This window comes from Aspergillus uvarum, assembly GCF_003184745.1.
Source record: "Aspergillus uvarum CBS 121591 unplaced genomic scaffold BO82scaffold_9, whole genome shotgun sequence".
In the NCBI taxonomy this organism is placed as follows: Eukaryota; Fungi; Ascomycota; class Eurotiomycetes; order Eurotiales; family Aspergillaceae; genus Aspergillus; species Aspergillus uvarum.
In genome coordinates, this window is record NW_020291306.1 from 543,742 (window position 1) to 555,905 (window position 12,164).

At 53.9% G+C, this 12,164-nt stretch overlaps 5 protein-coding genes across 5 annotated transcripts; 4 read left to right on the plus strand and 1 right to left on the minus strand.

Annotated features, from left to right (window-relative positions):
* Positions 1-165: 165 nt before the first annotated feature.
* On the plus strand, positions 166-2,486 carry gua1 (GMP synthase (glutamine-hydrolyzing)). The gene is made up of 9 exons (XM_025634495.1): positions 166-303; positions 408-549; positions 618-980; positions 1,043-1,202; positions 1,259-1,650; positions 1,712-2,007; positions 2,076-2,133; positions 2,188-2,268; positions 2,326-2,486. Exons 1-9 carry the CDS (start codon positions 235-237, stop codon positions 2,382-2,384), a joined length of 1,620 nt encoding a protein of 539 aa, XP_025495111.1. The 5' UTR covers positions 166-234; the 3' UTR covers positions 2,385-2,486.
* Positions 2,487-2,679: 193 nt separating this feature from the next.
* Positions 2,680-3,714, plus strand: fmn1 (riboflavin kinase). The gene is made up of 3 exons (XM_025634496.1): positions 2,680-2,879; positions 2,946-3,137; positions 3,198-3,714. Exons 1-3 carry the CDS (start codon positions 2,763-2,765, stop codon positions 3,495-3,497), a joined length of 609 nt encoding a protein of 202 aa, XP_025495112.1. The 5' UTR covers positions 2,680-2,762; the 3' UTR covers positions 3,498-3,714.
* Positions 3,715-3,733: 19 nt separating this feature from the next.
* Positions 3,734-5,751, plus strand: BO82DRAFT_303839 (dienelactone hydrolase). The gene is made up of 3 exons (XM_025632165.1): positions 3,734-4,338; positions 4,438-5,178; positions 5,298-5,751. The coding sequence occupies exons 1-3, from the start codon at positions 4,020-4,022 to the stop codon at positions 5,708-5,710; spliced, it is 1,473 nt and encodes a 490-aa protein (XP_025495113.1). The 5' UTR covers positions 3,734-4,019; the 3' UTR covers positions 5,711-5,751.
* Positions 5,752-5,916: 165 nt separating this feature from the next.
* On the minus strand, positions 5,917-8,644 carry BO82DRAFT_399325 (pseudouridine-5'-phosphate glycosidase/carbohydrate kinase family protein; the record flags this gene model as incomplete). Its single annotated transcript, XM_025639094.1, has 6 exons — positions 5,917-7,201; positions 7,264-7,903; positions 7,953-7,994; positions 8,045-8,144; positions 8,199-8,407; positions 8,467-8,644. 6 exons carry the CDS (start codon positions 8,642-8,644, stop codon positions 5,917-5,919), a joined length of 2,454 nt encoding a protein of 817 aa, XP_025495114.1.
* A 289-nt stretch (positions 8,645-8,933) lies between these two features.
* Positions 8,934-10,822, plus strand: BO82DRAFT_351719 (dolichyl-diphosphooligosaccharide--protein glycotransferase subunit OST1). The gene is made up of 3 exons (XM_025634497.1): positions 8,934-9,415; positions 9,556-10,594; positions 10,647-10,822. The coding sequence occupies exons 1-3, from the start codon at positions 9,063-9,065 to the stop codon at positions 10,770-10,772; spliced, it is 1,518 nt and encodes a 505-aa protein (XP_025495115.1). The 5' UTR covers positions 8,934-9,062; the 3' UTR covers positions 10,773-10,822.
* The last annotated feature ends 1,342 nt before the right edge of the window (positions 10,823-12,164 follow it).

Genomic DNA, 12,164 nt, shown 5'->3' on the forward strand with positions numbered 1-12,164 from the left:
AGCAGACTGTTATCCTGGAGCCACGTGAGATAACCGTCAGCGTTATCTCCTTGACCGCCCGGGACTGCAGTGACTGTACCATCGGGCGCATCTCACCGCCCGGCGGAGAAATGCGACGGGAAGGGAAAGAAAAAAAAAGTGCAGGCCGCTTTCCCCTCCGACTTTCTCCTCCTCGCCATATCATTCAGTCTATTTTCTATTCAATTGGGACGAGCAGTTGAAAGAACAGTCATCATGGCCGACCAGGAGATCCCCCATGCTACCTTCGACACCATCCTCACCCTGGACTTTGGTTCTCAATACGTTAGTCTCTTTCCCGCTTCCTCTCCTCTTGAAGTGTCGGTCGAATAGTTCAATGTACCCCGCCTATCGCAATCTGAGTCACTGACACCTTTTCTATCACCCAGACTCACCTCCTGACTCGGAGACTGAGAGAGATCAATGTCTACAGTGAAATGCTTCCTTGCACTCAGAAGCTAGCCGATCTCCCTTTCAAGCCCAAGGGTATCATTCTCTCCGGTGGTCCCTACAGTGTCTATGAGGAGGGTGGTAAGTAAATCAAGAAAGCTCGATTCTCCCTGCCGGATTGACTCATTCCACCCCGTCATCCCCTACAGCCCCCCACGTCGATCCCGCCTTCTTCGACCTTGGAGTTCCGATTCTCGGTATCTGCTACGGTCTGCAAGAAATTGCCTACCGATTGGACAAGAGCAACGTCATCGCTGGCACCGAGCGCGAGTATGGTCATGCCGACCTGAACGCTAAGCGCCTCGACTCCCAGGGTCACGTCGACAAGCTGTTCGCCGGTATTGAGGATGACATGCTGGTCTGGATGAGCCACGGTGATAAGCTCGCCAAGCTGCCCGAGGGCTTCCACACCATTGCCACCTCCGCCAACTCCCCGTACGCTGGTATTGCCCACGAGTCCAAGCCCATTTACGGTGTCCAGTTCCACCCCGAGGTCACCCACACCCCTAAAGGTACGCCGAAATATTATTGGGTCGTGTCACGCATTGCGCCTGCTAGGTATTGACTGGCCTAGGCACAACTCTCCTCAAGAACTTTGCCGTCGACATTTGCGGCGCTCAACAGAACTGGACCATGTCCCGCTTCGTCGACCAGGAAATCTCCCGCATCCGCAACTTGGTCGGTGAGACCGATCATGTGCTGGGTGCTGTGAGTGGCGGTGTTGATTCCACCGTGTAAGTGCTGGACCCAAGTTTCTTGCTAGCCTGCGAGTGCTAACACCCGTCACTAGGGCTGCGAAGCTGATGAAGGAGGCTATTGGCGACCGTTTCCACGCCGTTCTTGTCAACAACGGATGCATGCGTCTGAACGAATGCGATATTGTCTCCGAGACCCTGAACAAGCACCTGGGCATCAATTTGACGGTTGTTGACGCTTCCAAGCGTTTCTTGGACGGACTCAAGGGTGTCACCGACCCCGAGAAGAAGCGCAAGTTCATTGGTGGCACGTTCATTGACGTCTTCGAGGAGGAGGCCCAGAAGATTGAGGCCGAGGCCGAGCATGCTGGTGCCAAGATCAAGTGGTTCTTGCAGGGTACCCTGTACCCTGATGTCATCGAGAGTATCTCGTTCAAGGGCCCTTCTGCCACCATCAAGACCCACCACAATGTTGGCGGTTTGCCCCGTACGTTATCTTGCTTGGCTTTCCTCCTATCCGAGAAGGTCGCAACGCTGACTATATGCAGAACGCATGATTGATGGCCAGGGCATGAAGCTTATCGAGCCTCTTCGCGAGCTCTTCAAGGACGAAGTGCGCGCCCTGGGCCGCCAGCTGGGTATCGCCCACGAGCTGGTCATGCGCCACCCCTTCCCCGGACCCGGTATTGCCATCCGTGTCCTGGGTGAGGTAACCCCCGAGCGCGTTGAGATTGCCCGCCGTGCCGACCACATTTTCATCTCCATGATCCGCGAGGCTGGTCTGTATGACAAGATCGCTCAGGCCTATGCCGCTTTGGATCCCAGCAAGGCTGTTGGTGTCATGGTAAGGATTGGTTTCCCCGGCCCAATTGCTAGGGTATCTGATATTAATACTGATATCAACTTTAACAGGGCGACAAGCGTGTCTATGCCGAGATTATCATCCTGCGTGCTGTCGAGACTACTGACTGTAAGTAGCTCTGTTTGTTTGAGATACAACTCACCTCGACTAACTGTCTGCCAGTCATGACTGCCCGTGCCTTCCCCTTCGACAACGAGTTCCTGGCCCGCTGCTCGACCCGCATCATCAACGAGGTCCACGGTGGTAAGTCTTGAGTTCGGACCTTACTCCACAAGAGAGATTACTGATTGTGATTTGTAGTCTCCCGTGTTTTGTACGACATTTCTAGCAAGCCCCCTGCCACCATTGAGATGGAGTAAATAGCGAGTGTATTACGAGATTTTCCACATACTACCCTTTATATTAGAGGTACGGAGTTAATGGTATAAAAAAGCGTTCAATTTAATCAAGTGTCCATTATCCTATTGTCCCTTCGACAGTATGTACAGTCCATTACAGTACATCGTCCTGCAGTTTTTACTGTTGACTGTGACTGTAATGCTGTGTAAGCAGCTTGCCAGTTGGTGATGGTCCTCACCGCCCGCCCGCTTCCCCCGCATCGCATCGGCTTCTTATCGCCGCTTTCCCGCTTCGTAATCTTTCGGTCTCTTTCCTTGAGATCCCAACAACAGCACATTGTCCCTTCCAGGCCCCCTTTGTTTCCTCCGCACTCTTTCTCTCGTGCCAGCAGACCGACCATGCGACCGGATGGCCCTCGTGACTCTGTAACCGGGCCTGATGGAGGCCCGGAGTCTCCCTATCCCATCCGCCTGGCCGGCCCGGTGATCAAGGGCTTTGGGCGGGGCAGCAAAGAGGTGACTGACTGAGTGTCCGCCGGCAACAACGTGCAGTGTGAGGCTGACCATGCGTTCATCTTGCAGTTGGGTATTCCCACCGCCAACATTCCGGCCGAGGGCCTTGCTGCATATCCGGACCTGCAGGTGGGCGTCTACTACGGAGTGGTGGCCTTGGATCCGACCCGATTCGCCTTCGACGATGCCTCGTCGCCGATCCGACCGGCCGTGTTGAGCATTGGGTACAACCCTTTTTATAAGAACCAGACACGGTCGATCGTAAGGCATCCCTTCCTTTCGGGCTCGATTGTTCAGTAATTGACCTCCCGGCGATGCTAGGAAATTCACATCATGCCATCTCTCTCAGCGCCGTCACCCACCGCGGACGGCGGTCCCACGAAATTCCACAAGCTCCCGGATTTTTATGGCACAGACCTGCGCCTCTTGATCTTGGGGTACATCCGACCAGAGTACGATTATGTATCGCTTGAGGCATTGGTGGAGGATATTCGCCTGGACTGTGAGGTGGCGCGCCGGAGTCTGCAGCGGCCAGCATATGCGTGTTATCTGGCCGGGGAAGAATGCGCGGAGGACGTAAGGGAGGCGCGCCAGTGGCTGACCCGGTTCGAATCACAATAACGGACATGCGTCATAATTCCTGGTCTGAGCCGAAGGGTTGAGGTGCGTTTGTACACACATGTGCTAATTCACATTGACCATGTGCCTTTAGATTTAGAGAGGGAGAGACACCTGGAACGGAACGGCTATTGATCGCCGTCCCACTGATCGACGATGAGCGATCTATAGATATCCACACAACATGCAGATACACCTACGTATACAATTGCAATTTACACCATACATTCTAGTAGACATTCTATTCTGCTGGCCAGTCTGATTAATCACTCTCTGTGTTTTTCCTCCAAGAGGTCAAGGGAAACTCCGGCTGGTTCCACGTCGACCCAAGAAACTGGGCAACACTCGTCGACGTCAGCCCAGCATGCCACACGCCTGCCTGGTCTTGAGGCAGTCGGATTTCTTTTATCTATATCTGAACCGCTTTCCTTCAGTGCCGCTCTTGATTCTCTGACACAATTCTACATAATTCTTTGTCGTCTGATTCCCACTCTCACTCCACCCTAATCAATATTGCTCTCCCCCATGGAACGCCTTCGCCAGCATCTTCGACGACGTCGAAGTAGTTCTTCTGGCACAACCCCTCTCCAATCACCCCCCGGTGTTGACCGACATCGCAAAGTTACAGACACTGGTGCGCCCCGGCGGCTGTATCTGACCTCCGATGCCCTCGAATTCGACGCCGGCATCCTAGCCCGGCTCCGTGCAGAGGGTTTCGATGTTGAATATTTGCCCTTCCCTGGGAGACATCACACAGACCGCGAGCGAGATCGAAAAGACCTCGAGTGTCTCCTGCATGAACGGGAGGATGACCTGGAGCCTGGGGAACGATATGCTGTGGTCGGTCAGACACCCTCTTTTCTTTTTTTGACTAGGTATCCTAGGGATCCGTTGGGTGGGTGTCCGTGTATTGTACAACTGTAGCTAACGGATCCCTCATTAGCCTACAACAAACCAGCCTCACTGCTTCTCGAGTCGCACCATCAACCGGCAACATCCACCAACCCCTTCCCCCGACTTTGCGCTCTGGTAGCCTACTACCCCCATGACTTCGACAACTGCCTTGACCATCTCTCCATCAACGCAAACGGCAGTCCCATCAGCAAAGTCCCTACCGCTTCTGCAAATGCCAACACGACGACCTCTTCCTCCACTGCGCCAACGACCTACCCTCCATCGGTAACCCTTCTTCCCATCCAGATTCATCTCGCCGGAGACCGCTGCTCAGCCGACCCCGAACCATCCGCACCCACCCATACCCGCAAGCGTCACCGCTGCCACTCCTTCTTCTACCCGGAGTCCCGCGCCGGGTTTGCGGAGCCCTCCTCGCCGAACTACGACGGCATCGCCGCGCGATTAGCCTGGTCGCGAGCTCTCGAGACCCTGAAACGCGGATTCGGCTGGCCCGGGCACGGCGGCGGATGGAAGGTCCCGGACGTGGAGAGCGTCTGGGAAGAATACTGGCGATGTCTGGCGGCGACGTCGGAGTCTGGCACCGGGGCCGACGAGCAACCAAACTCGTCTCCTGCGGTGACAGGTGAGCGAGATTGCCTGGCGGCCCAGATCGTCGGGTTGATGGTAGGCAGCAGTAGTGGAGTGCAGTTGAACGCATCGGGCCCCAGTGATGACGACCATACCTCCCTGGGAACTCCACTGGTGAATTGTGTGCCGACTATGATGGGAGGTGAGTCAAAACAATATCTCACATAAGCCCCCAGCTTTCCCCCTCCCTGTTTCCTATGGAGACAATAGCAACAAGAAGAAGGCAGTATATCTATAACTGTTGTATCTGACATGATTTAGGCACCACCCCCAAATCCCTGACCCATTTTTTCACTACCCAATTCCTGCCGACGGGACCGCCTGATCAACGGATTCGCCTCCTCTCGCGCACTACCGGCGCGGATCGCATCGTCGATGAGCTGCACTTTTCATTCACCCACAGCGAAGAAATTCCGTGGTTGTTACCCTCAGTCCCGCCGACGGGTCGGCCCGTGCGCATTGCCCTCGTCATGACGGCGAGTTTCTGCGCGGGGAAGGTCGCCCGTCTCAATGTTTATTGGGATCAGGCGAGCGTCTTGGTGCAGATTGGCTTGTTGGATCCGGCGGTCGTGCCGGCGGGGTTCACCCCCACGGGGCTGAATCGCGCAGGCACGAAAATCGTCGAGCGGCTGCCGGTGGTTGGCGCAGAAGGGGTGGAGAGGATTACTGTCTGAACTGGTATTGAGCTGGATGGTTTTTGCTGTTATATATGCCTCTCTGGGACGGCATAGCGTAGGATTTGATTATCTTCTGGCTGTAGAATTTACTTATGATAGACAATCGTGTGATGAGCATGATGGCTGTGATTTGTTCCAGTAGCAAGATCAACTATGCATATATGAGGTCAAAATGGGACTTGGTCTCAATGAAAGTCTCGAGATCATGGAAAATTGAGCTTGCGGATTTCCGGACTCACGCCTCCAGGGGACTGAAGCGTCAGAATACTGGCTTCCTGCGCCAAAGACAGCACCTCTTCTACCACATGGCCGCGAGCCAAACCCGTTACTACCGCCCCCAACAGAGTATCCCCAGCCCCATTGACACTGACAATGTCTTTTTCCGCAAGTACCGCTGCTGGGGGAAACAAGCGCATGTATACCCCTCCGATCACTGCATGGTCGGTGGGCGCTCGGGACAGGATATATGGGGCAGTGTCCGGACTGGTCAGACGCGCGTCTCCCGGACGGAGAAGCTGTGTAAGAAGGAGGCCTTGCCTACCCAGCTTGGTGATGATACACGGCATAAAGGGAAGAAGCTGGATGCTTTGCTGCGGGATGCCTTGGTCCACAAGCTCGGCCGAGGTCATAGCTACCAATCGGTCCCGCGACCCAGACGCAGACATCCCCATGGCGTCAATAACATGCCACCAGCCTTCAGACTCGAAAAGACCACTATCCCGCGCAGCGGCGTACATCTCTGTCAGCTCCATCTGGTTAGGTGCCGCGAGACTGACGGTATTATTGGGAACACAATCCGAGGGCATAACGGCGGCGGAGCGCCGGCCGAACAACCGGCGGCTCTTGGCGGTCGAGACGGGTTCGAAGGCTGTTCGAGCCCCGTGCTTCTTTGCAACTGTCATCCACTTCGCAAGCACTTCCGGGCTCCAATTGGCGTCCACAACCACCCACTGTGGTTGAGTTTGCGATATTAATGGCTCCCAGAATCCGTCGAAATCTAGGCTTTGCGCGGGCAATTCCATAATGGCCATATCAGCCATAGCGACAACGAGATCCTTCTTTGCATCGTTGATGGCCACATACTGCGCAGTACGCGCTCCCGATGATTCAGGAAGAACACGGATGCCGGCTGTGGACAAATTCTCATCGCGGAGGGAAGCCAGTGCGGCGCGGCCACTCAGATCGTCTCCGACTGTACTGCAGAAGAGAACAGAGCTGTTGAGGTATTTCGCCGCGACAGCCACATTGTGGCCAACACCTCCAAGGCTTTGTCCGATGACTGCGCGATTCGATGTCTCCAAGACGGGAGAAGTTGTTCTTTCAGTAGGACTGAAATCACAGGACAAATCAATTGCCAGCGAGCCTGCCACAATAATGTCCGCCTTGGCAACACACTTTGTCAACTGTTCAGTGGTCGAATTGAGGTCCAGCTCTGCTTCTGCAGTTGCTCGGTCAGCCCCAGTGGTCTCGGAGATAGTTGGCATGTGTCTGCGCCGACCATCTCGACATTAGGGTGTCTCTATCCTTATAAAAAAAACATGGGTACTCACAGTTCGTTAAATGGCCCGCTAGATCGCTCAAGTTTCGAGAGTTCCAGAGCTACCTTGGCTGCACGCTCCACATTGGCCTCGACAAGGGCTCGGTTGGCTATTACACTCTTCCCACCACTGAGGTCCTTGATCTTTGCCAGCACGAATGGCGTATTGTCACTTCCTTGATGCCCCTCGACTTCTGCAAGACGAATGGCCTCATCGATGATGCCATCCATCTCACTCCTTGCGATGGAATGCTCGAGGGAAACAGGGTTGGCAAGGAGAATACCGGATGAGATGGGGATTTGTGTTTGTGCGTCTGTGATGTAGTTAGCGGCCTCATCGTACAGTGTTGGCAAACGCTGATTGCCGAGAATGCAGAGATACCGCCGAGAGTAAACAACAATCCCGGTGATGTACCACTCACAGATAATTGCGGCCGCTTCAGCCTCATCATGGAAGACCTTCGGACTCCTAAGGCCACTGTCGCGAGTATAGAAGGCGGGAAAATCCACGGCCCCTTGACGGCCATCTGCAAAGGTCCCCACGCAGACTCCCTCTGTCTCGAGATATTCCAGGGTACGCGGGATATCCAGGAAGCTCTTACACCCAGAGCTGACAACTGCCACTGGCGTTCGTCCCAGCTCGGTGAGATCAGCTATATCAACATTAGCGGGGAAGAGAATTGCAAAGATGATTCTACGCACCAGAGATGTCCATCGAGTTTTCTCCACCGCGATGTACGCCTCCTATGACAAGTCAGCATGTTTTATAACTGCCTTAGCTTGGAAGTGCCGACCTAAGCCTCCCGTTCCAAAGACCTTGATTCCAGCCAGATGAGCCAGCACCATCGTGCCGGACACTGTTGTACCCCCGTGTAGTCTTTTGCCAGCTAGTCCCTGATAAAAAGTTAGATCAGCAATTTCAAGCCAGCTACGGATTTTTTGCCTTACTAGACCACAAATGTACCCCAGATCCCTCCGGGATACTTTCAAGGCGTTCTTCTTCTCCGCAGTAGATGCTAACTCGATGAGCTCTTCTGCGTTGAGGCCAACCCGGGCTTCGCCATGGAGAACTCCGATGGTAGCAGGCACGCCGCCATTGGCACGTACTACAGATTCCAACAGCGTTGCCAATGCGACACTTTCCGGATAGGGGAATCCTGCTCTTGTCAGCAATGCCTCGGCCGATCTACTGTGCGACACCTGATGAGAGCTGTACCGTGCGTATAGATAGTTGATTCAAGGGCCACCACAGGTCTCCCTGTGGCCACGGCATCGCGAACCTCCTCCGATACTTTGAAGAATTTACTATTGGCAAGGCCATGGTACCGTCGAGGTAGGTCTGCGGTTCTCACTGTCCGCCCGCATGTGCGAGCGGCCACTCGAAAGGCGAGCATTTGACGGCCGGTGCGTTGCACAAGACTTGGTAGACTCTATATCGAATGAAAGATCTCTGAGACAGTTGTGAAAGCTCATATGAGCACCTCAGGGACTGGAGGAGCGCGGTGGCGAGGCACGGAAAAGGAAAGAAACGAGGGAGGACAAGCGATGCAGGCAAGTAGATAATATGGTTCTTCTGTTTTGGTGATAAGAAGGCGGAGAAGGAGGTTACGAGTTAGCGGGTGGAGAAGTCCGGCCGGAACTCGTAATCGCCCCGAATCGGGACACCTCAGCATCTCCGCGTCTCTTTCCCGCTCGCCAATTCCTCTGAACTCGCCTCTCTTTCTCCATTTCTGATTATATTGTCTTAAACTTCTCCTGGTGAGAGACATTGTGTTTTAGGCGCGGTCTGCTTCACGGCCGCCCATCATCACAATGAGGCCCATTTCCGCCCTCACCGCGCTGTGCGGGTTGTTTCTATCAACCAGCAGCTTCGTATGCGCCGATTCCACATCGTCAAGCTCGCCAGTCGCTCTTCCCAGCGATTTCAAGCCCGCTCAAGTATTCAAGAATACCAACTTGGTCCGGAACACCAATCTGGAGAAGAGCTACCTCCGTGAGACTATCAATGTCGTGGTCGAGAATGTGGCCAAGCAAGCTCAGAGTGACTATTACTTGGCTTTGCCATCCGACCTCTACGATAAGGTCGGAGTCCTCGAAGTCCGCGATAAATCAGCTCCGGAGAAGGGCAGGCTCAATGTGCAAGCTACTGAAATCGACCCAAGCAGGTGAGTTGGCCATTCTAGTCGCCAATGGCTCGTTGGCTGTTGGTGATGCCAGTGACGATGCCACGGTTGCTTGATCCGCAAACAATCCTCCATACTCACTGGGCGAACTAAGACTGATGTATGCTATACTCGACGTACAGGGATCTCCAATACTATATCGTTCACTTCTCTGAACCCCTGGCGCCCTCCTCTCAGATCACTTTGGGAATCTCTTACTCTGTCCTCAACTCTTTCAGCCCGCGCCCGGCCGCTATCAAACAGATGGACCGACAGTACCTCACTTATTCGTTCTCTGCCTATGCTCCCTCGGCATACACGATAGTGACGCAGAAGACCAAGCTCAAGCTTCCCAGCACTAATGTCCCGGAATATACGACCACGGACTTGAAGTCGGGTGCGGACCCGGAGCGTCTGGGTACCAGCTACACGTACGGACCCTATGACACGGCTCAGGTTGCGCCCGGTACTAGCTACCCGATCGTCGTTCGCTATGAGTTCACCAAGCCGGTCATCACGGCTTCGCTGCTGGAGCGCGACCTGGAGGTTTCTCACTGGGGCGGCAACCTGGCCACGGAGGAGCGCTACTGGCTGCGCAACAATGGCTCTGAACTCTTAGACCACTTCTCCCGCGTGGAGTGGACCCTCAGCAGCTATCAGCAACTCCCCTCTTCCTCCATCCGCGAGCTGAAGTACCCCCTGAAGCCCGGCTCCGTGGACCCTTATTTTATTGATGATATCGGCAATGTTTCTACAAGCCGCTACCGTCCCGGGAAGGTTCCCAGCCGGGACGCATCATTGGAGCTTCGCCCCCGGTTCCCCATTTTTGGTGGCTGGAACTATAGTTTCCGCGTCGGCTGGAACAACGATCTCTCCACGTTCCTTCGTCGGGCCGTCGGCAGCTCTGACTCTTACGTGCTCAAGGTTCCCTTCATCGAAGGACCCAAGGCCTCGGAGGGCGTCCAGTATGAGAAGGTCGTTGTGCGAGTGATCCTTCCCGAAGGCGCCCGGAACGTTCGCTGGGAGATGCTGGACAAGGCTTCCAGCAATGGACTTCCTAGCTCCAGCCAGATCCAGGCCGAAGTGTCTGAGCACAAGACGTTCATGGACACTCTGGGACGGACGGCATTGAGCCTTACCGTCGATGGACTGACGGATGAAGCTCGTGACTCTCAGATTGTGGTAAGTTCCTTGACAGTCATATAAACCTGACTCGAGTTGACAATTGGACTAGGTAACCTACGATTATTCCTTGTGGGATGGACTGCGCAAGCCGGTGACTATCACTGCTGGCCTCTTCACAGTATTTGTAGCTGCGTGGGCTGTGGGCAACCTTGACGTGAGCATCAAGAAGCGGTAGTCGTGAAGGATGTATGATATGATCCAGTTCTTTGTACCAGACCAGAATTGAAAATAGGTGTTCGCTGGTGTTCGCGTGTCTGTAGAGTGTCTACATGCTATCCGTAAGAGCTCATGGTCAGTTGGTATTCTCCCCCAGTCACACATACATATGTTACCTTTCTTTTGCGTACTATTGGCATATCTTGAGGCTTGTTCGCGCTAGCTGGTCGGCATCATCTAACCAGATTCCATGGCTTGATCTGCGCACCTGAGCACGAACGAAACCTCTGCGAAATCCGGGATCCATCCAAAGGGTTCAAAAGACGCGTGGTGCATGGATGAGGAATTAGTGGCTTTCAGGCACGAATGCAGAGCGTTGGGTCGAGCGCGTATCCAATAATGAGATCTCGTCGGAAGCATCACGCCTTGCAGCTCAGTGATTGCTTGCTGCATTGAGCAGGTCTGCTGTCCGTGAGATATTTACTAGTAGGTGCAGTGGATCTATTATTCAACATGTTTCTGTCGTTCTTCTCGTGACTCTGTCCACTCAGCCAAACTCGGTCGAAACCATTTCCCCGATACTGAGTATGCATTTTCCCTGTAGCTGCGGCCCTCTAGGAGCGCAGCTCCAATTTTGCGAATCCAAGTACTCCGTATTGCTGGAAACTAGTGGTTGCTGGGCCTCTTGGGATTTGTCCCTCGTGCTGGTGTGCAGCTGACCGATTTGATAAATTGAGCGACGGCTATGCAAGGCTGTCCGAGTGAGCTATTCAACGATATTCAACAATAACTTAACTTGCACTTGCCGTATGCTATGGAATAGAGGATATGATTTGTTTCTCCATCCCTCTTTCGTTTTCCCTTTTCTCTTTTTCAGATCTGCGTCATCATGGAGTCCGTTGGGGTAGGAAAACGTTTCCCGCATGGATCCAGTGGGCTAGACTCCAAGGTACGTAACTTAGTAGATCACTTGAGTTTCATGGATCTTTCCCAGCCATTTCTCCCCCCCTCCTCAGCCGGTCCGTGTGTCTCTCCATTTAGGGCAAAGTTGTTTGCAGGCGGAAGGACGATGATCACCCTAGCAAAAACTCAGAAGGGGAGTCAGTCCCGCGGAAGGAAAGAGGGAGGGAAAAAATTAATGAGACTGGGACCGAAGGGAGGAGAAGCCGCCGAGCCGGAAGGGATCATGGATGAAGGATCCTGGGGAAAAGGAAAAGTCGGGGAGCATCTCTTGAATCTTGAATTTTGATGTGGTAATCGCCGGCAACTGAGTTGAGCCATTTGGTAATTTTAATAATGAGAATTCATGGGAACTTCCCCAACTGAGAGGGAGTTTCTCATTCTTCCCCCGCAAAATTGCACCTGGCATTGCTCCAAATCCTCATTCCTCCTCTGGAAAAACTGGAGAGAG